Below are 22,906 nucleotides of genomic sequence, written 5' to 3'. Positions count from 1 at the left end.
CATAAATTAGATTTAAAAACCTATATGTAGGTGTGATCGTGTTCAAACGTCTACCTATTCATAGGTGCTTTAAGAAAAAAGGTTATAACATCTGTTAAACAATATTAATTATGGGTTTCAAATCCAAGTACATTGATTGAGATAATGGCGTTAAATCAGTATCTATACTGATTTGTACGAATTATTTGGGAAACTACCACAACTGTCACTAACATTTTTTCTGTAAGACTTTCAATACAATTCATAACTGCAAATAATAAAATAATTGCACGACGAAACGCATTTCAAAATCTTACAAATACGCAGTAATGTTCTATTTCTTCTAAGCACAAAGGATACTTTCAGCAATTTCTTACAACATTTTTTTAGAAAAGTAATTCTAAATAACCATCCAGACTAAGTGAAATGACTGTATCGGCATTAGACGATCACAATAGATTACTCAACCAGTTGGTTAGAGGTGAGGTTAATTTGGAGTTAAAACTGACTGTGGCGAATGGCATCACGTACTGCGCATCTAGAGGGGGTTTCTATTTAAAAATTTAAAACGCGAACAACCATCACTAAAGTTTGTTAGTTTTTATCGTTTGTTGGAGATCAATACGGCCAAATTCATATTCGTTTATTAATTCATTGTTATTAACACGTATATCATTTCTTATTCCTATACGTGCATTAAAGACGTGGATCAATTAAAAAAAATCTTGTGAATTTTGCCATAAAATAGCCAAAAGCACCATGTTTCTGAAAGACTTTGAAAACTTTTATGACGTATAAATTCTCATCGAAAAAAATATTTTCTTAATTCGTTTCTACGTTATTTAATATTAATTCTAAAAGTTAAAAACTAATTTCGTAAAAAAATATACAATAATAAAATTGATAATATTTGACTCTTGTAAAAATCGGCTTCAAGTTTTTACCCAAAAATATAAAAATAAAGTGACTAATGGAATACCCCCTGTAGGTGTGCGCTTGCGCAACTCAGGTTGATGCCACCGCGACCGAGAGTGCAGCTGCACTTTTTAACCACCAAGTATTAACCTTTATGGTAACTGCTTTTTAGACTTACAAAATCAAAAGCACTAAGCTTATAATTTTATGACTTCAATTAAAATCTTGGTCATTTTACAAGTAGTCGGGTCTTATACACAGTGAAGTCCTTACTTATTTCTTCACGGAGATATCTGAGACCTCGTTTATAAAAATGGCTCGAATAAGTGATTTGATTGATAATGATAACCATACTAGACGTGTATGATAATTAAATTTAAGTTTCAGAATTTATTAAATAATGTCTGCTTACTAATAAAATTAGGCACATTACTTTTTTGACTTAAAAAACTTGGCTTGGTTTTCACATTTTTATTTTCTTTGGATATAACATTGTATTAAAAATCTTCAGTTGTAAGTTGTAATAATTCTTTAAAATCTAATTTAAGTCAACGATAAAGTAGATAAAACTAGGCAAGTTATAGCGTGTGTTCTCGCTCTATTTGGCCAATATCATTTCTCAATACTGTTGGTTAACGCGACCTGCGAGAGAAACTTAACCGACTCTACTAGAGGAGGGTAATGGATTTTTAGCACGTTTTAACGACATTGCATATGATATTTAAAGTCACACACAGGTCGAACGCGATTAATTAACATTATTTTTACCTTTTTCCCCAACGTTTCGGCCAGGTTGCACTGGCCGTGGTCGCGGAAGACTGACGTCCCAGCAAAGTGTCACCGGAGATGTAAACAACACAAAACTACCCGATATTAATTTATAAAAATGTTCGGGGTAGACAAATAAATATAATCTACCCGCTTTTAGTTAATGTTTATTTCCCACCGCACGATACACAGCACTCACAACATCCGCGCACTGGTCCGAATATGTATACAAAGCGCGAGAACTTAAAGTGTTATATTTCATATGATGTTATGTGTACAGTATTAATCTGGTAACATTTATATAGTTTCATTTGATGTGCGTTATCTTTTTAGGCGAGAGAGGCTATATTTCTGCTAGGACCACAGATGTCATATATACCATAGATCAAGCAAACGTATCTACTTAGCGTGTCAAATGAACTCAGTGAAATCCACTGAGTTGTCCGTCTTTACTCGCAGCTTGCAGCTTTCGGGCATCAATTTTTGTAAGTTGAAGTCAATCAAAACATAAAAAATGCCTCGTTACGTGATATTCAATTGCAACAACACAAAAATTATGAACAATCAAGAGCCTGAGACATATTTAAAATTACAGGCAAGAAACAACTTCAGTACAAAATTTGACACGCTCGGCCCCTATACAAATAGATGAACTTGTTTCTTCTATATAAATAAAGTTCTGTGGCTAGGACGCATATAACCTCGTATAGTTTATTTTATTATACAATTATTTCATAGTAAGAACAGGTGCTTCACTGTACATTAATCCCAATATGTAGTATTGGGATTAATATCATTTGGTTGAGGAAGTAATGATACAAACGAGATATTTCTTTATTTCGTTTATGAAAGATTTAGAGTAAGCCCATTTATTTATAAAAAATACAATTTTGAAAAAATCCCCGACCGCGACATAGTAGACCAATTTTCATAAAATATGGCTAAGAATACTCCCGACTAACTCAGCTTTCAGACAAAAAAAAACTAAATCTAAATCGGTTCATCCGTTCGGGAGCTACGATGCCACAGACATACACACACACAGACAGACACGTCAAACTTTTAACACCCCGTCGTTTTTGCGTCGGGGGTTAAAAATAAAAAAAACGGGCCCACAGTAACTCAAATTGGGCTTAAGATTAAGAATGTATAAGTATGTACCAGAAAATGACTGGGGAACTAACTAGGAAAATACCTCGTCACTTTTATTTGTGTCGCTTAACTTCAAACCTGGGTAAATCCATTCTGCTTTAAGGTTGAATATATAAAAAATACAATATGATCTGAAGGATGATCAACCTTATAGCAGAATGGATTTACCCAGTTTTGAAGTTAAGCGACACATTTAGTCTTATAAAGTAATCACAAAGTCATGAGCAGGAAAATAACACTTTTCCTGCTTTTACCGACTTGTTGGAATGAAGTTATACAACCATAGATCGTGTGCAGCAAAATAGCACTAATTTGCTCAAGTTCTTTCTTCCTGGCAACTTTTGAATTAAGTGGGCCATTTTTTTCAAAGTTTGGACAACTTTCTTTTTTAATTTGGAAATTTTTATGTGGTTTCCACTTAGACTCGCGAGCTCTTTCAATTCTAATAAGAGAAAAAAAAGTGTTCCAAGTTTTTTTTCCCATTCCGCTACCATTTTTTCATACATTTTGTATGGCGGTAACGGAATGGAAGGTTCGAAAAAATGTATGGAAATCATGGGACATTTTTTTTCTCCTATCAGGATGAAAAGAGCTCGCGATTCTGAGTATTAATCGCGTAAAAAATACCCATGTTACAAAAAAGTGGGGTGGACAACTTTGAAAAAAATGGCCCAAGTAACACTAGCTAAAAATTAAAACAAAATACTCTACTCTAGCAAACTAGCATTGATTGTAGAAAAATGCGCCAAATTAAAAAAAAAAACATTCATAAACTAGGCTTGAAGCGAATTTTTTATACCACGTCGGTGGCAAACAGGTATACGGTCCGCTTGATGGAAAGTGGTCACCGTATAACCTATGGACGCCTATAACTCAAGGGGTGCCACATGCGCGTTGCCGACCCATTAGGAGCTTGTACATTCCTTTTTTGAAGAACCCACCCCATACTGTATACAGTTCATCGGGAATACCTCGGCAGGGAGCTCATTCCACAGCCGGAGCGACCGCGGGAGGAAATTCCTCTGAAACCGCACGGTACGCGACCATTGTCGATTTTCTGTCGATATTGGTTTTTTTTAGTGACAATGTTGACTTGATAATGTTTTCTGTACAGATTTATCCATCGCATCTATCCATATTCGTCAGATCCGTCTAACCCATTAGGCGAAACGACGTCTCACCTCGGACACTGGCGATCAAATATATGAAAGAGGCGCGTTCCTAGCACACAGTCTAAGCTAGTGTAGGTGAACGCGTACTATGCTTGTATGAGTGAAATATAACAGGTCGACTGTTTGTGTTTTTGACAGGCGGTAACTGTGAGGTAACCGAGAGGGGGTGGGCGGCACTTTCAGCGGGGAGCGGGAGTGGCCATACTGTACGATAGTACTCTTTATTATACTGTGACGACGTAGAGAATATGTAACTTATCACCTGTCTAAAGTACATATATTAAATTATGGGAAAAACCTAACGATGTTTTCTATCAAAGCTAAATAAAATAACCCGTTAGAAACAATCGTGTCACACGGACACAACCGTCCACACATAAGTATTTGACGCGTTATAAGAATGTCATTGGAAAAGGCATTCATTGGAAACGGAACTCCGTTTATTCGACTGTCGTGATTTATGTTTACCGTTCTTTACGACATATTGGCCATTGTCACGTTGAAATACGATTTAGTTTCTCGTTGCACGTTTTTAACTTTGATTATCATAACTATACCTAGATATTTTTTTGACACGAACGTCAAGTTGTTAGAGCTTGACAAAATAAAAACATCGACAATCCTTTTATCGATTGCCTTACGTAAGGTTATTAATTATCCCTAATAATAATCTCTAAAATCTTGAATAATCATGTAAGAAAATATGTAAACTATTAAAATATCGTCACTACTTTGAAAAAATTTCGTATCTCACGCTGCTCCTCAAAGTTAAAACGCAGTAAGTCTATATGCATTCCATATATACTTACTACAATTTTCTTTTCATTGACAGACGAAGATACAAGTTTTTTTAAAAGTAGTGACGATAAATATGCTTCATTTTATTATTGTCCATTTATTTTCAAACATGTGACATTTGTATAAAACATTAATGTTATATACCTACACATCAATTCAATCCTATATTCAATAAACGGGGTAGGCAGAGCACATGCAACTACGCAAGATTCAGTGCCATGGCAATAATAAAATTATAATAATTAATGACATATCGTCACTACTTTTAAAAAAACTTGTATCTTCGTCTGTCAATGAAAAGAAAATTGTAGTAACTATGTATGGAATGCATATAGACTTACTGCGTTTTTACTTTGAGGAACAGCGTGAGATACGAGATTTTTTAAAAGTAGTGACGATATATTATACCTCTATGTAAGTTATCGATGAACTAAATATCGGAAGGAAGTCACTAGTGTCACTTCGTTCGTGCCAGAAAAATATCTAGGTACAATCATAACTTTCTCGTTTTCAGGCCGCTTGCGATAAGTTTAACAATAAACGCAGCAAGCGGTAAATGCGATAGTCCGATATAATAAGTAAGTTGCATAAAGTAAGTAGAACTAGTGAAGCGGTGCATGGCCAGTTTCAGCCGACCGGCCGTCGGCTTAGCCGGTCCCTTGCCTTCAAACGGGATTTAAAAATGGAGGAGGCACATGCTGAGTCGTTTATACAGCCTTCGGATAGTGCGGAATAATAAAACTTTGAGAGATATACGAGTATGTTTAAATGAAAAAACCGACGGAATTGTAGTCATGGAATCATTATAAAACAACCCTGGCATAAAAAATCTAGATTCCTCACCTTGGTACATTTCTGAGAAGAATACTACTACATTTGATAAAAAAACTTTTGGTGATCATTTTTGTCTATATATATATATCTGTGTTGTATAAAGGTACTTAAACTAGAGAATTTGTTGAAAAACAATTAAAATACGAATGTAATTATAAGATAAAGTATTACAAATATTAAACAAGTTTCAGCCATGTTTCAGTGATGCTTATGAGATATCATATTTATTTTATTGTAGATGTGTGTCCATGCGAAAGTTTACACAACTGATCTTGACATTCCTGAGCAATGATAGCAGCGCTGCAAGTTGACGTGTATCAACAATATTTGTGGAAAAACATAAACTAAGACATTTCTACTTGAGTATAAATTAAAACTACTTAAATGAATTCATAAAGCGGCCATATTTTTATCGGATAATTTTTTTTTGGCTATATTTCTTTTAGAAACGACTAAGAATGTATAATATAGCGTTGATATTATATATAGTGTTAATAACTGAAATAAGATTTATGTAGGCACAAGATCTTGGGCCCTGTGAGGAGAGCGGATGATAGTTTTAGGCTCCTCAAAAATGCCGAAATCAAAGACCTTGTGGCTGCACCTAACATCATCGGCGAGTTTTAAGAATGGACGATGATCGTGGCGCGAAAAGGGCATACCTTGGTTTCTCAGTAGGACGGAGGCCAAGTGGACGACCTAGATATCGTTGGGGGATGCCGTTGAAGCGGATCTGCACGATCTTCAAGCAGAAAACTGGAGGGACGTCGCTAAGGATCGAGATAATTGGCGTGCACTCGTGTCGGAGGCCAAGACTCATTTTGGGTTGTTGCTGCGCCAATAAGTAGGTAGTAATTAATTAGTAGGCAGCACAATAGTATGAAAGAAGAAAATACGAAAGCATAGTGCTGTGGCCGAGACTCGCAACGAATCAGCGTCCTCTGCAATTGTGGCAGATGGTCATACATTGCTCGGCCACCCGGGTCACAGATTAGATATGTATTTAGTTTTGAAATTTCTTAAGACGATACAGGAGGGGTCAATTCTCCATACAAATGCTCTCGACTATTTCCTCCCTGGTCTTTAAAGATAGAGCAATGATTTTTTTCAACACAGCTTATTATTATTTTTATCTGTGTCGGACCGTTTTGATTTTTTTGATATTCTTATTTTTAAAGACACTAGAGCCCATCAAAAATTTCCAAAAACTGCCTTATCGATTATGGCGCGAAAAAGGTGTGGCATTCAAAATTAGTAACAAATAGCCAAAAAAACTAAACGGTCCAACATATATTATTTCATTGTCATTCAGATTCTCAAATTTCGTTACGATTGATTGAGTTTTGAAAGAGGTAACAGTCGAGAGCGGAACCTCGATTTTAAAGTTTTTTTCGCAATATCTTTTAACTGAGTTGTTCTGAATGGATATTTTTTTTGTTCGATAAATCTAATTAATAACACTAATAATAACAAAAATTCTCAAATTGAAAGGGGGGCTCCTTTCCATTTTAGCATTTTCGCTCCTGTAGCGCCTTAAGAGCTTATAGCGCCCTCTGGTCACTTCTAGTAACAGTATGAAGACCTTGTCAAACCTAATAATCTACTAGCCTCGATGTTGTCGGCATTTTCACTTGCGTGTCTTGTATATTTACCAATACTTATACACCGAGTTCGCAACATATCAGATTGCTATCGGAATCAGTGGAGCGTGAGTGTGACAAGGTACCTACATTGAGCTTCACAAACTTCTTTACAAATCAACATTCCAGATATATGTAAGCCATATTGTCATTCTCTTAGAGACGTGGAGATATAATATTGACATGTTCTCTTGTAAAGATGTTTTTGAACTACGTCGTGCAATGGATCTGCTCTCGCTTTGCATGCAACCTTGTGCAATTAAATATTTCGAGATACTGGGTAGATAGCGTGACGATTTTGTGCATGTAATTAAATTACATAGGTAATATAAGCTGGTATGACAATTAATATTGGCGCTAATGATATATGATTTACAAATTGCAGGCTACTGATATGTTATTAGGTTTCGATATCATCAAACACAAGTCTTATATGAAATTGTTTATTGATTCGTGAAATTTATAAGCCCGTTAAAATTATAGGGATATGTAGGTACGCTTTCATTTTATAATGAGGTTAATACATAAATACAAGTAAAAGATTATGTAAATAAAAAAAAATGAAAAAAAAAGATATTTATTTACCAACACAGCACAAAATGGACATGTAAGGACTTATAAAAACTTAGTAAGTAAAATTACAGATGTGTGTGCAGTAAAATGGATGAGACTCAGCGAGACCACACACATAATAGCACATAATAGGCTGCAAAAGTGCATGGCGAATTTATCAATGAACTCATTCATAATTTCTCCAAGCACTCTTGCAGCTGATAGTGCCTAATAAACTGCAAGACAGTTGTGATTTTAAAGTTTTAAACGTGATCGTCGGTTAGTGCTTTGAAGGCTATAAACTTTGGACATCTCAAACCTCAAGTTACTTTAATATACAGAGTGGGGCCTGTAACAAAGGCGAAAAATTGAACTGTAGACTATTCTCCTTATACTGATCAACATTTGTTCAGTGACTTTTAAAAATTATGAAGTCTTTAAATTTTTAATTTTTCATACAAAATAAATATTAGCTTCAATGTACGCCATTATTGTTGTCATTGACGTTGTCTGTCACACTTTAGACTTAACAGAATTCGCAATACATTACCTCTTAGAAAAAACTTTCAAGGGTGATAAAAATCAAAATACAAGTCATTTTTAAAAGTCGCCGAACAAATGTTGATCAGTATAAGGAGAATAGCCTAGAGTTCAATTCTTCGCCTTTGTTACAGGTCCCACTCTGTAGAGTATCTTCGGAAAGAGTCATGGAAAGTATTGGACCTCGTATACAGTTCACGACTCTTCTCTTTCTAAACAGACTCATATTTCGTCGTATTATTAAAATACAGCGAAAACTTCAGCGTTTTTAATAAATAGAGTCTAATGAATTTGGAAGATTTATAGGAATTAAATTACAATTCATATGATACCGAGCAACGGTACATGTTTACATTATTTACCGCTAATACTATTAAACGTGTTTCTTATCACATTAGCATAAACGGGAAACAATGATCAATGCAATGTGCTAGATTACACCCACATCTGTGGAAACTGTTTAAAAATAACATTTCACATTTGAAAGTGCCTACATAATTATGTTTATATTTATAAACGTTTTGTACCCGCATCTACCTAGAAATGTGAAGTGAAACTTGTGTGTATTCAAATTTAAAACAATATCAGTGTTTAAAAATATTTTAAGCGGGTTACTCACGTGTTAAGTCGATAAGTATAACGTTCGACGGGTTCGTTAGGCGGGGTCGCTACTCTTAAGAAAGATCCTCGGAAATGGATCGAAACATGTCGAACGTTATATCGACTTAACACGTGAGTAACCCGCTTAAAATATTTTTAAATATGTTTTAGTCTCACGTGAGTTTTATAGTTAAAATATCACAGTGTGTTTTTTATGGCTTAAATAATAATAAAAATGAACATATACCTATCTACAACTGAATATGCACTCAATGGTTTTAATGCTCAAGACTACTTATCTACAAGTAGGTATGTTCACAGGCAATTAGAAATTACAAATGTAGAAAAAAAAAGAAATTTGACTACTATAATATAGATAGATGCAACATAATTATGGCAAAATACTCAGACAGAAATCAAATATACTATGTGGAACAACTAAAACTACAAAAGCAAAACTTTACGACTAAGGGCCAGTTGCATCAACCACAGTTAATCGACACTTCGACATCAGTCGCAGCAGAAATTCCTATACGAAATAATTAGCGAATGCTATATCCGGTGACAGACGACCCTAATAAACACATTGACACAACAAATGCCAGATATCCAGAAGCTAAGGTTATCAGTGGCTCTCGTGCTCCGTGGAGATGTGTTGACCCTTAAACTGCTGGCAGCCTGGTGGCAAGGATTCCTGGTCCTCGTGAGGCTGCTGCTATTCCACTGTCGACTGCTGCAGTTTACTTTACATGGTTTGTTCTACATTTAATAGACACTTTAGTTACTGGCATAGGTAGAACTTGCTTCATTAAACGCCAGATATCCAGAAGCTAAGAATATCAGTGGCTCTAGTGCTCCGCTCCGTGGAGATGTTTTGACCCTTAAACTGCTGGCAGCCTGGTGGCAAGGATTCCTGGTCCTCGTGAGGCTGCTGCTATTCTACTGTCGACTGCTGCAGTTTACTTTACATGGTTTGTTCTACATTTAATAGACACTTTAGTTACTGGCATAGGTAGAACTTGCTTCATTAAACGCCAGATATCCAGAAGCTAAGAATATCAGTGGCTCTAGTGCTCCGGGGAGATGTGTTGACCCTTAAACTGCTGGCAGCCTGGTGGCAAGGATTCCTGGTCCTCGTGAGGCTGCTGCTATTCTACTGCCGACTGCTGCAGTTTACTTTACATGGTTTGTTCTACATTTAATAGACACTTTAGTTACTGGCATAGGTAGAACTTGCTTCATTAAACGCCAGATATCCAGAAGCTAAGAATATCAGTGGCTCTAGTGCTCCGCTCCGTGGAGATGTTTTGACCCTTAAACTGCTGGAAGTCTGGTGGCAAGGATTCCTGGTCCTCGTGAGGCTGCTGCTATTCTACTGCCGACTGCTGCAGTTTACTTTACATGGTTTGTTCTACATTTAATAGACACTTTAGTTAATGGCATAGGTAGAACTTACTTCATCAAACGCCAGATATCCAGAAGCTAAGAATATCAGTGGCTCTAGTGCTCCGCTCCGTGGAGATGTTTTGACCCTTAAACTGCTGGCAGTCTGGTGGCAAGGATTCCTGGTCCTCGTGAGGCTGCTGCTATTCTACTGCCGACTGCTGCAGTTTACTTTACATGGTTTATTCTACATTTAATAGACACTTTAGTTACTGGCACAGGTAGAACTTGCTTCATCAAACGCCAGATATCCAGAAGCTAAGAATATCAGTGGCTATTGCTCCGCTCCGTGGAGATGTTTTGACCTTTAAACTGCTGGAAGTCTGGTGGGAAGGATTCCTGGTCCTCGTGAGGCTGCTGCTATTCTACTGTCGACTGCAATTAACTTTATACGGTTTGTTCTAGTCAATTTATTAGACTCTTAGGAATGAGTACAGAGACAGCACTTTTGCTTGGGATACTGTAATTTTTATAAAGACATTTAAATAACCAACGAAACATATCCAAAATCTAAAATTATTAATGGTTCTAGATAGTGCTTTGCTCTATCAGATCTGTCTTTACATCAATTCCCTACCAATACGATTTCTTATTTAACATTTTCAATGATTCTGCAATAGAAGAACTGTTTTTAGAGCTACTTGGGTTGGATTTTTATATCCAAGTGAACTCAAAACTTGGCGTACCTAATCGGGTAGCTGGTGTCGTAACATTACAAGATGTAACTCACCAATTGTCTACGGATTCCGATACCCGAGCTTCTAATGGCAGACAATCAACATACCAGCACGGGAAGCATGGTCGTGCGATAAACGATAAAATATCAGGCCGTCCCTATCGCACTTACTAATAGTGCGATAGGGACGGCCAGATGTTTTATCATTTATCGCGCGATCATCATGCTTCCCGTGCTGGTAATGGTAACACAGATCAACTTCAATAAACCTTAGTCCGTAGCAATAAAGCTTCGAAAGAGTAACTAAGAAGTATCGATGATGATAAGCTGAAGTCTGTCTAATATATACTGATCTGAGAGATGAATAGCAACTATACATTAACAGAGCTCATCCTTATAACGGATGTTGAAGCTATAAGCGTTATGAATAGCGCTCCAGTAACGACCTCTGGCGAATTGTGCAGTCACGATGTCCGGTCACGATACAGGCTGTACTGGAATTCAAGCTTACTGCTACATAGGATCATCGTAGATACGTTAACTGACCATGTAATGCTTATTCCAATGAGTCGATGTTCCAGCTACGACTGAAGATTATTGTTTTTATCCACTGCACTGCGATGCGATGCTTTATCGATGTATTATGTTATGGACCAAGTGATAAATCGGGCACTATACATAATCCCCGGGCATTATGAATAATGCCCATTGTGAGTGGGCAGTTTGATAATAACTATTCAAATAATTAAATTGCCCGGCCATTATACATAATGCCCATCCTCTGTTGGGCAAAGTAATAATAACACATCGAATAGATGAATTTTCCCCGGGCATTATACATAATCCCCATCTTCTGTTGGGCAAAGTGATAATAACATATCGAATAGCTGAATTTTGCCCGGGCATTATACATAATGCCCATCCTCTGTTGGGCAAAGTATCATAATAATACCACACCGAATAGCTGAATTTTGCCCGGGCATTATACATAATGCCCATGCTCTGTTGGGCAAAGTGATAATAACATACCGAATAGCTGAATTTTGCCCGGGCATTATACAATATATACATAGTGCCCTTATTAATCACATGGTCCATAACATATATAAGTGGAAAATCGCCAGTATCGAATGCAGACATTACAGACCCTGCTTAAGAACGGAAATATTTTAAATTGTGTATGTCAAATTATATAACTTAGTAGGTATGATATTATGTGCCCGTTGTCATGGGCACTTATTACATAGGTTACGGTGACCGCTTACCATCAGGCGGACCGTATACCTGTTTGCCACCGACGTGGTATAAAAGACATCTTTTTTTTCTTTCTAATTAAAACTAAAAGAATTGAAAAAGAGCAAAGCCTGTTAAGTAGTGCCAAAAGTCCTACTTTACCAAATAATTTATAGTCCTAACAGTATGGAACCGATAAGCTTATCGGACATCTATTTGATAATTAAACTAAGATATCACTATTATCAGTAATCTTTCTAATAATACTACCTAGTCTGACTCATGAAGTGCCGTTACAAGACTTAAAAGGCTTAATCATCCATTTCATGGCCTTGTAACAAATCAATTTACCTATTACTCAGTTGTGTCATTATAACGAATCGGTAAGATGAGATAAATATTTACTTTCACAGCATTAAATAATAAATAAGTAGTAGGTAGTTGAGATGAACGAGTTGCGTGCTTTCTTAGTTTTCCATTTCAACGCATATGTAGCGGGTTTTAGGTCCATTAGGACATGAATTTGTGTTACCTCTAGATAATTATGTACCTAATGTAATGCTCGAAGTGCTATTGGGGATTGAGAGAAGGATTGCTGGAGAGAAGTGGGAAGAAAGTCGAAACCATAGGTAGTTACAGGTTCGGATTTCTTTGAGCCACGGATTATTAGGCCCTACTTATTGTGTTTTTTTTTTAACTAGGAACCTCTGAGAGTACCTAAAGTTGTCCAAAATATTCATTTTGAAATAGATTAGGTATTTATTGTGCTGTCTTAATTCGTCGTAGGTATTTTAACGTCCAAACCTTTGATAGTTCTAGAAAAATTGAGAGCTCCCCTTAAGTAACATTTCAAGGTTAAGAAAAGTTACATGGGTGTAGGTTATATTCATACTAGCCTAGCTAAAATAGGCTGAACAGTAGGGTTAGCACATAATTGGCGCGAAAGTATGTCGCTGCGAGATACCCGTACTTATGTCATTAATACGATTAGAAGAAGACGTGTGATCTTTCGACATAAGGTACAGCGGAACAAATCTCGACGGGGGGCAATTGTAACTAGTCCATTTTTTCCATTATGATGTTGAATTCTACATGTATCCACTGAACACGCCTATATACCATATATAACCGGTAGACACTCTATTTAATAATGCAAACATTGTATAGCAGTTACATTTGCCCCCCAGTCGAGATTTGTCCCGCTGTATGTATTTATGTCTATAAAATGTTATAACTGGGCTAACGTTTGATTCCAGAACTGAAGGTGCCGACGGCCATGATGGCGCCAAGCGTGACGCAGCGCACCAAGTCGCCACGCTCGCCCGGAAACCTGCCCAGGAAACTACAGGTTCGTATTGGATCTACCCTGTTTTTCAAGCTTTTGCAAACTTTTTTGAAGTGAAAAGTGACAGCGTTAAACGTTTAAGTGTTGCCAACTCGAATTTTGGAAAACAACACATTACGAAGTTTCACTTCTTCCGCGCGGAGACGCACGGGACGCGCGGGACTCCACGCACTATTTTATTTTCACGGTAGACCCTCAGAGGAGTCAGACGTTACGGTTTACCTAATGATGAGGCACACTGAACGGTTAGGACGGTTTTGGCTCTTGTGGCACATGTGGTATAAAGGTAGACTGCGCAAAGAGAACCCATAGAATGTATCGGCTCCCGTTTCATGACTCATCTTTCAATCATCAAGCAGACTCTACAGCATTTCTTGCTACTATTGCTAACTAACAACATCGTAAATTGTATAAGGGATCATCCATTAATTACGTCACACCAATTTTATGATTTTTTGACCCCTCCCTCCCCCCTTGTCACACGTCGTCACACTAAACTACACCCCTCCCCCCTAGTGTGACGTCACATTTAGATTCTTAGTTTAAGAAGGTAAAATAACAAAACACTTTGAAAGTAACTTTTTATTGGGATTGCTTAAAATGATTTATAAAATTAACGACCAGAAAATCAGAAAATCAACAATATTAAAAAAATTCAACACTCACTCTTCCTCCGTCCAAGGGTTTTGCATCCATTCTTTCATGTTGTGGATGACTGGCATGTCAGGGATGATTGAATGATTGTCACACTCTCGACAGATTCTGGGACATTATTAGAGTCCACATCTCCTTCGTCGTACCACAATGCGTAATTTTTATTTTATATTGGGGACACCTTACACAGATCAACTTAGCCCCAAACCACAGTATAATAAAGAGTACTATCGTACAGTATGGCCACTCCCGCTCCCCGCTGAAAGTGCCACCCACCCCCTCTCGGTTACCTCACAGTTACCGCCTGTCAAAAACGCGAACAGTCGACCTGTCATATTTCACTCACACAAGCATGTTACGCGTTCACCTACACGAGCTTAGACTGTGTGCTAGAAACGCGACTCTTTCATATATTTAATCGCCAGTGTCCGAGTTGTGCCCAAACTAAGCAAAGCTTGTACTATGGGTGCTAAGCGACGATATACATACTTAAATATACATTTATATACTTATATACATAGAGAACATCCATGACTCAGGAACAAATATCTGTGCTCATCACACAAATAAATGCCCTTACCGGGATTCGAACCCAGGACCGCGGCTTAGCAGGCAGGGACACTACCGACTGAGCCAGAGCGGTCGTCAATTTTTTTAATCAAGCGAAGCATTTCCCTGGCCCGTCTAGCCGCAATTCTTTGAGGCCGGATTTTCGAGCTAGGGATAGTTTCTTTTTTTTTATGTACCTGCTTCATGTGAAGGTGTGCTTTGTATGATGCCAGATACAAGCCACATATGTCAAAAGACCGTTTGAACAGGTACGCTTGTAAACTTGGGCAATATGTATCGTACGGAACCTGCTTGAAAAGTGATGACGCTCGTAGATCCAAAGACAACTGCAATAACAGTGGGGCGAATTTAGCATCGGTGTCATCGGTTCCTACAGTTCCATACCCTTCTGATGCCGTCTGTTTTATCAAAACAGGTGGTGGTAAAAACCCTTGTCTTAATAACACCGCAACATGCCGCAACGTCGCATTTCACTATCTGTAACAGATATTGAGATTCACGGACGTGAATTGCGTACCAAGTAGCGTCATTTTTAAGCAATTTGGCCTGTTCAATGTCCAAATTGGTGATTGTTGGTGAAATGTATTCGGCGATAACAGGAAAGTCGTCAATAACCAATTCGCTCCAAATGTTGGCTAAGACAATGCCTGCACTTTCACAATTTCGCTTTTCTAGTTCTAAGTCAGTATTATTATTGGAGTCCAGAGGAGAACCGAAAGCGTCATGTTTCAGGATAACACCTGTCAGTTCACGACTGAGAGGTGCCATTCGCCTTTCTACTCGATTGAAAGCAATTCTACCTGGAGAATTAGTAGCTATGTATATAGCATCCAGATCAAAATCTTTGAAATGCTGAATTGCTGAAATTATCACTCTTTCATATCTCGGGTTTTCGTCGGGTCCGCCATCACAAGTAAAAACAAATACGGGCTTCGCAAAACCATCTCAAGTTCTCATTAAGTTTTCGAGTGCAGGTAGATTTGACAGTTTATGCACATTGGTGGCGTGAGTCTCTGCATTCGATGAAGAATGCTTGCCACTTCGAATTGCTACGTATGTAGGCCCGGAGTGTGTCACTGATTCTGGCTTTCCTTCTCCGCCCTTCTTTATAACGATGCTGGCGTACACTGAAGGGATAAGATGCCTTTCAGCTACTACAAAATCATGGTCCGGTAATGTTACCCGGTAATCCAGGTGCATCAATATAGGTGCCTGAGCGTGGGCAGCTGTTATTCCCAAGGGCACGCGTGCCTTATCATCCATTGATAAAAAGAAAACTTGCCCAGGACCCAATATTGATGCTAGAGACTCTAGGTTTCTTATAGTAGGTAGCTGTACAGAATTTGCCATCCATGTGTTTTGCATGAAGCGTAGTGTCCGGTCTGCATAGTTTTACAGGGACTGTTACGACATGTCTTTTTCCTTCTTCTGTGTTAACTCGCCTGGGAAGGAGTCTTAAGTACAACTCAGATCTACTGATGTGGTATCCTCGTTTAATTAATTCGGCCTGTAAGTCGTCCAAGGTTTTGCAGCTTCTTATAGCTTCAGTGCGACGGCGGTCATCGGCTGCACCACCAAAAACTGCTATACTCTGTACAGTTTCTACTAAGCCAACTTGATCTTCTTGAGCTGTTGCGAACTCTGTATTTTTATCACAGAGGTTCAGTTGAAATAGATTTTAACTTAGATATTGCAAATATTTTGTATGTGACTCACAAACATTCGAACTCCTCCCTCCCCCCTGTCACAACATGTCACATTTTGTGGACCCCCTCCCCCCCCCTCTAGGTGTGATGTAATTAATGGATGATCCCTAACATCAGAGTCAAACCTATGAATATTTTAATCATTTTATTATCAACCACATTAGTGCCATTACAGGAATACCATTTTATGACATCAACACCCATATAGTATTACATAATTTATAGCAAATTAATCACAAACTGTGCTACAAACTTGAGAATATTGAAATTGAACCGATAGTCTCACTTTAGCACAATTTAGTTCTTGACATTCTACTCAATGATAAAGTAATCCGACGACTTATCTTCAAGTGCAATTGCTGTTTGTGTGTGACGTGCATTATCTAACTGTCGAGGTTACCGGCGTTGTTCAGTTAAAGGGCTTAGCCTCGGAAGAGTTGTTGTTGTTGTTGGCATTCAGTCAATCTGATAACAGCTTAACAGCACTTTCGAAGGGCATACTGATCGCCTGATGGCAAGCAATTAGTTATTAGCTCATGGACGAATTGGACAACTGCAACATCAGAGGGATTGCAAGTGCCTTTAAGTGCCGTCCTTTAAGACGTGGATATGGGTATGCTCTTATCGTGAAGGTTGCATTGAAAATACTTCAGACAGCATTTAATTACACAGATGACATCTTCTAATGTATTTACATTAACCCTAACAGTCGCCGGACCTTAATTTCATGCTGGAAGCTTAACCGATGGTTCGGAAATTTATGAAGAAGTCGAGGATTTCTCAGACCTGCTTGCAGTTGGGTCAATATCATTGTTGTAATCCAGTGGAAAGCAGAAGAGATGAGGAATTACAAGCAATGCTATTGGTTGATTCTTCTTATCTCCTCGCAGCCGAAAGGCATTCATACCCTTTAAAACTATATTAGAGCACCAAGATCTAGATGGTTCCATGTATTTTATTATAATGTGTAACTGACAGCTTTATCTGTCGTTTTCCAGAACGGGTCAGAAGCAGGCCAGTCGGAGCCAGCAGCGGACTCCAGCCCAGGCAACTCCATCTCTGACGTGGAGAACTTTGAGTGCTACGGTGAAGCTGATGCTGATGTGTCCTCCAATGCGTTAGTATCTTTGTACTTATATCAGTTTTGAACCAGTCTTAGGTGATAGAATCTTTTTCCACACTAATCCGCAAAGTACCTGTATAAACTTCAAAGGGCCATATGTATTATCAAAGACATATATAACTCCGTATAGACAGATAAAGTCTAAGAAAAAAACGTACCTCAGTACAGAAACAGGTACGGTGGCCTAGATGGCATTACACCTTTGGGGTACGCTCAGCTATTATTAATATATGGCGCTAATATTAATATTTGACATTCTAAAACATATCAAGCTAAGAATATGGGCCAAATTAATTAATTGAAATACGGTTGTACTCACGTTATTATATCGCTATTGCTGCGACAGTTTGCGGAGTCTAGCCGTCGCGTGAACTCCTATACGCCTGAAGAGGGGCCTCCGAATTGGCCCGAAACATGTCGCAGCAATAGCGATATAACTAATAACGTGAGTACAACCGTATTTCAATTAATTATTTGAATATGTCTCACGGAAGTTTAACGTGTATGGGCCAAATTGTCAAAACTGAGGTTCAAAAACTTTAAGCCTCTGTCAAGAGATGGCAGTCTATGCACTGTGATTACACATTTTACTTCGACAGTAATTCTCTATAATACTCGATCCTCTTTAGTATTATAAAACACCGTACGATACACGTGCGAAGATGGAATTCGTAACTCGTGTCAAATTAAAACACGACCGAAGGCCACTAGTTTTGAATTTCTTCTAGTAGGTCAATGGACTACAGAAGAGGTACAAAACCATATTTCTGATATCTTCCACGCAGGTGCGAAAGTCTTGTTACTGAGCAGAATCCATTCATAAAGTGCGCATGCACTTTTGAAGCTCACTACACAAATATAGTTCCTGTGCAAGATACGTTTATGCCATAAGTTTATTTTTTATTTTCCCTACACCCTTAGCCGCGAGAGTATATGTATGTCGCCGCGAGGTATATCACTCGTCTTCTTGCAATCGTATTAATGACATAAGGACGGGTAGTCTATCTCGCGGCGACATACTTTTGCGCCAATCATATGCTAACCATGCTGATACACTTTGCCCTAGAAAGTTACGCCGTAAAACTGTCGTAAGCCACACTCATTCTTAAATTAAATTGTAGTGTATTAGAACGTGAACCAACCTTGTACTATGTCAGATACCAGTTTTGTAGTGCGACATACGTCCCGTATGACTAGGTCATGCATGTCATGTCTTTACCAACACTGGTACAACTGACCGCTCTTAGCCCTTGTTTGCGTTGACACAAGAACTAAATATAGTCTATATTAAATGCTGTTGGTTAGTTGCATTGAGTTATATATTACTTCGTAAGGAAAGGGCATAAAAATGGTGCCAGAACAGTGATGCTGACACATATGTGAGTCAAGCGGGCAGTCTACTCGACCACTCGCACGCGTGATACGAACTCGCGTTGAAGATTTCCACCAAGGTGCACAAAACGAGATCAATGATCAGTCGAAATTATATGAATTGTCTTATCCTTGCTTCTGATAGCATTATTTAGTTGTGTTTACGAGTAAAACATTTACAACATCACGAATTGTTGAATTGGTGTCACGTTTTTGTGTTTACGCCATGTTGCCCCAAACAAAGTCTCGTGACTTCTCGTAACTTAGTGTTTAGCTTGTTTTACTTAGACCAAAATATCTAGATATTCAATGTGACTGCTGGACGTTAAATTCAAGACTAAACTTACGTTACATTTAACGTACTGATTTTTTGGGAACATGTTTGAATTTCTATCGAGTCTGATTTTTACTGCTGAAACGATTTTTGACCACCACCCATATAATAATAATATACCTAAATGGTTACACCTAGTAGCATAATATTTGTAATTACCTAGTTGTAATCATTGTGTTGTTGTTTTCTTAAATAAATGTTATAATAATTCCAAAATTTAGTAAACATAAACAACGACATACAACACGTAACTATTCATCATGTAAATAATGATCACACTTATTGATGATGCTCAGAAATGTGAAATTTATTTCAGGCAACTTTAGTCCATAGATACACATATTCACAAAAGAAAAGAAAGAAAGAAAAGAAAATTACAATGAAAACTTAGGTACTTATATCAAATTAAATTAAATTAAATCAAGGATATACATTTAAAACAATTTCACTGTGCACTGATATATCAAATAATTCGATAACTCAATAATATGAATACTATTTCAAAATACCTCTTACTGAATGGGTTGTTCTTCCATTTCTCTAAATCACTCACGTCCTCATGAGCACACAATATTACTTAGAGCCACTTGTACCACCGAAAATGGAGGGGTAATAACCCCCCAATTTATATGGAATTTGACAGATGGCAGCCCACTAACCCTGAGTTAAGTGGTTGGTGCAAGTGGGCCTTAGTGTTAATTGCAATAAAGATTGCCACGGAATACCCTCGTCCACATCATAGACATTTAATTCAAAAACCATAATAAAAATACCTAAGGCATTCCATTGGTCACCTACTTATATTATACCTACTAGCTTTTGCCCGCTCGCGTTAGAAAGAGACAAAAAGTAGCCTATGCTATGTCACTATCCATCCCTTCAAATATCTCCGCTTAAAAAAGCACGTCAATTCGTCGCTCCGTTTTGCCGTGAAAGACGGACAAGCAAACAGACACAAACACTTTCCCATTTACAGTATGGATATACAACTAATACAACACATAATATATATGTGTTGTTGTAAGTAAAACGACATAGCTATTATGGTATTTGATAGATGTCCACCGCGACTTATTTTTAGCCACGGTCGATACTAACTACATTTGCCCCATCTAATATGTAGTCTAGAGCCAATTTGGCCACAAGTCGTCTCCTTCACGATTTTCGTCGACATCTCTTCTAAATACCTAAAACAGGTATGGATGTGTTCCTCGTTCTCTCCAGATTACGAATTGACCTGTTTTAGTTTAAGGAGGGGGGGACGGGTCGAGAAAAAGGGGGGGAAAGATGGCGACCGACCATCATAGGTATTTATTCACATCTCGAGTCCTATGGCACCAATCTGTTCGTGCGAGGTGTCATTTGAAAGCTTATTAAACCTACTTTAATTGTTTTCAAATAACTATACTCATAAAAGTAACTGTTTACGAAATATTTGAAAATATGTGTTTTTTTATCGCGCATGAATTGCACAGGTACTAGTAAAAAATGCGTCTAACTCAATAAACAATAACTTTACCGCAATTGATGTTATTATAAAATTTTTGCGTCTATTCATGCTCTTTCTAAAAATATAAGTTTCATTGGTATATGATAATATATAACCATGTAATTAAGAATTTTGTTTGGCAGGGGTTATCCTCCAGGTCGCATAAACGGGCGCTGACCGTAGTAAAGTATTCAATATTTTTGAGGTCTTATTTTACGGATCCATATGTGAGAGGTATCGTTTGAAAGATAATTAAACCTACTATAATTGTTTACACATAACTATAGTCATAAAGGTAGCTGTTTACACAATATTTGAAAATATGTGTTTTTTATCGAGCATGAATCGCACAAGTACTGGTAAAAAATGCTTCTAAGTCACAACAATAACATTACCACAATTGATGTTATTATAAAATTTACGCGACTATTCATGAGCTTTCTAAGAATATAAGTTTTATTGGTAAGTGATAATATAACCATGAAATTACGAATTTTGTTTCATATTGGTCACTCCGCCGGTCGCATAAATGAGCGCTGACCGTAGTTAAGTATTCAATATTTTTAAGTTTCTATTTTACGGATCCATATGTAAGAGGTATCATTGGAAAGCAAATTAAACCTACTATAATTATTTTTGAATAACTATCGTTATAAAGGTAGCTGTTTACAAAATATTTGAAAACATGAGTTTTTTTTTCGAGCATGAGTTGCACATATGCAGATAAAAAATGCTTCTAACTTAATAAACCATAACTTTACCGCAATTACTGTTATTATAAAATTTACGCGAAATTTCATGCGCTTTCTAAAAATATAAGTTTTATTGATGTATGGTAATATATGACCAAGTAATTACGAATTTGGTTTAGCAGGGGTCACTGCGGCCTGTCACGGTATTGGGTGCTGACTGACCGTCGCCAAATTTTCTACATTACTCAGATCCTATTTTACTGATAAATTTGTGAGAGGTATCATTTGAAAGCATATTATGCGTACTACCTTTATTTCTAATACTTCAAGTCGAAACTGTAGAAGTTTACAAAATATTTGATTAGTAATATGTGTATTTTACTGTGCAAGAATAGCATTGGCATTATTAAGACACGCTTCTAGCTCAAAAAATGATTGTTTTCCGCAATTGATATAATAACAAAATAAACGGAAAATGTATGACTTACACAAAAAATAAGTTTGGTTTGTATTGCATAAACAATTAATTTTAATTTGTTCACCTCACCTACTGGGCACCATCATATAAATGGATGTCCACATTGTCCACCGTCGTTACCTTTTTTCATGATTTTTCAGACTTTATTTCACTGATCTATATTTAAAATAAATATATACTTAATTGATCAGTAAAATAAACTCTGTAAAATGATGAATATGACTATTGACCGTGCGAGGTGGGTATGGTGGACAAATTAACATAATTGTTTAAGCAAAACTAACAAAACTCTTTTTTTGTAAAGGCCATACATTTTGCGGTTCATTTCGTTATTATATCAATTGCGGAAAAATATAATTTATTGAGCTAGAAGCATGTTTCACTCGTATCAGTGCGAATACTATTCATATACAGTAAAAATACACTTATTGTCAAATATTTTGTGAACTTCTACAATTACGACTAAAATTATTAAAAAGTAACGATAGTACGCATAATATTCTTTCAAATGATACCTCTCACAAATGGATCGCTAAAATAGGATCTGAGAAATACATAAAATTAGGCGACGGTTGTGCAGCACCTATTTACGTCACGGGGTTGCAGTGACACCTGCTAAACCAAATTCGTAATTACTTGGTTGTATAATATCATACATCAATAAAACTTATATTTTTAGAAAGCACATGAAATGTCCTGTAAATCTTATAATATCATTATTTGCGGTAAAGTTATTGTTTATTGGTCATGCACCAAGATACAATCTTAAAAATTATGAAAACGGCAACGAAAATGGTCATCCATGTATATGACGGTGCGCAGTGAGTATGATGGATAAATTA

The 22,906-nt window shown here is 37.2% G+C and overlaps 2 protein-coding genes across 7 annotated transcripts in view; one reads left to right on the top strand and one right to left on the bottom strand.

Moving 5' to 3' along the window:
- The window catches only part of LOC125232252 (rab11 family-interacting protein 4), a 162,301-nt gene that overhangs the window by 39,866 nt on the left and 99,529 nt on the right, over positions 1–22,906 (top strand). For 3 of the 6 annotated variants that reach the window (XM_048137901.1, XM_048137902.1, XM_048137900.1), the window contains exons 1-3: positions 9,424–9,702; positions 13,559–13,650; positions 17,576–17,694. In XM_048137901.1, the coding sequence (XP_047993858.1) occupies positions 9,549–9,702; positions 13,559–13,650; positions 17,576–17,694 (365 nt within the window). In that variant the 5' untranslated portion in view covers positions 9,424–9,548. Of the gene's footprint in view, positions 1–9,423; positions 9,703–9,853; positions 9,922–10,472; positions 10,574–13,558; positions 13,651–17,575; positions 17,695–22,906 lie in introns of those variants that run through there. The other 3 variants (XM_048137904.1, XM_048137905.1, XM_048137903.1) reach the window with 3 other exon arrangements.
- The window catches only part of LOC125232253 (mpv17-like protein), a 150,055-nt gene that overhangs the window by 72,335 nt on the left and 54,814 nt on the right, over positions 1–22,906 (bottom strand). The gene's annotated exons all lie outside the window — the stretch shown is intronic.

The sequence above is a fragment of the Leguminivora glycinivorella genome, chromosome 12 (assembly GCF_023078275.1).
Source record: "Leguminivora glycinivorella isolate SPB_JAAS2020 chromosome 12, LegGlyc_1.1, whole genome shotgun sequence".
Taxonomy (NCBI): domain Eukaryota; kingdom Metazoa; phylum Arthropoda; class Insecta; order Lepidoptera; family Tortricidae; genus Leguminivora; species Leguminivora glycinivorella.
Note: the sequence above shows the minus strand (reverse complement) of the source record. Positions and strands in the feature narration are given on the sequence as shown.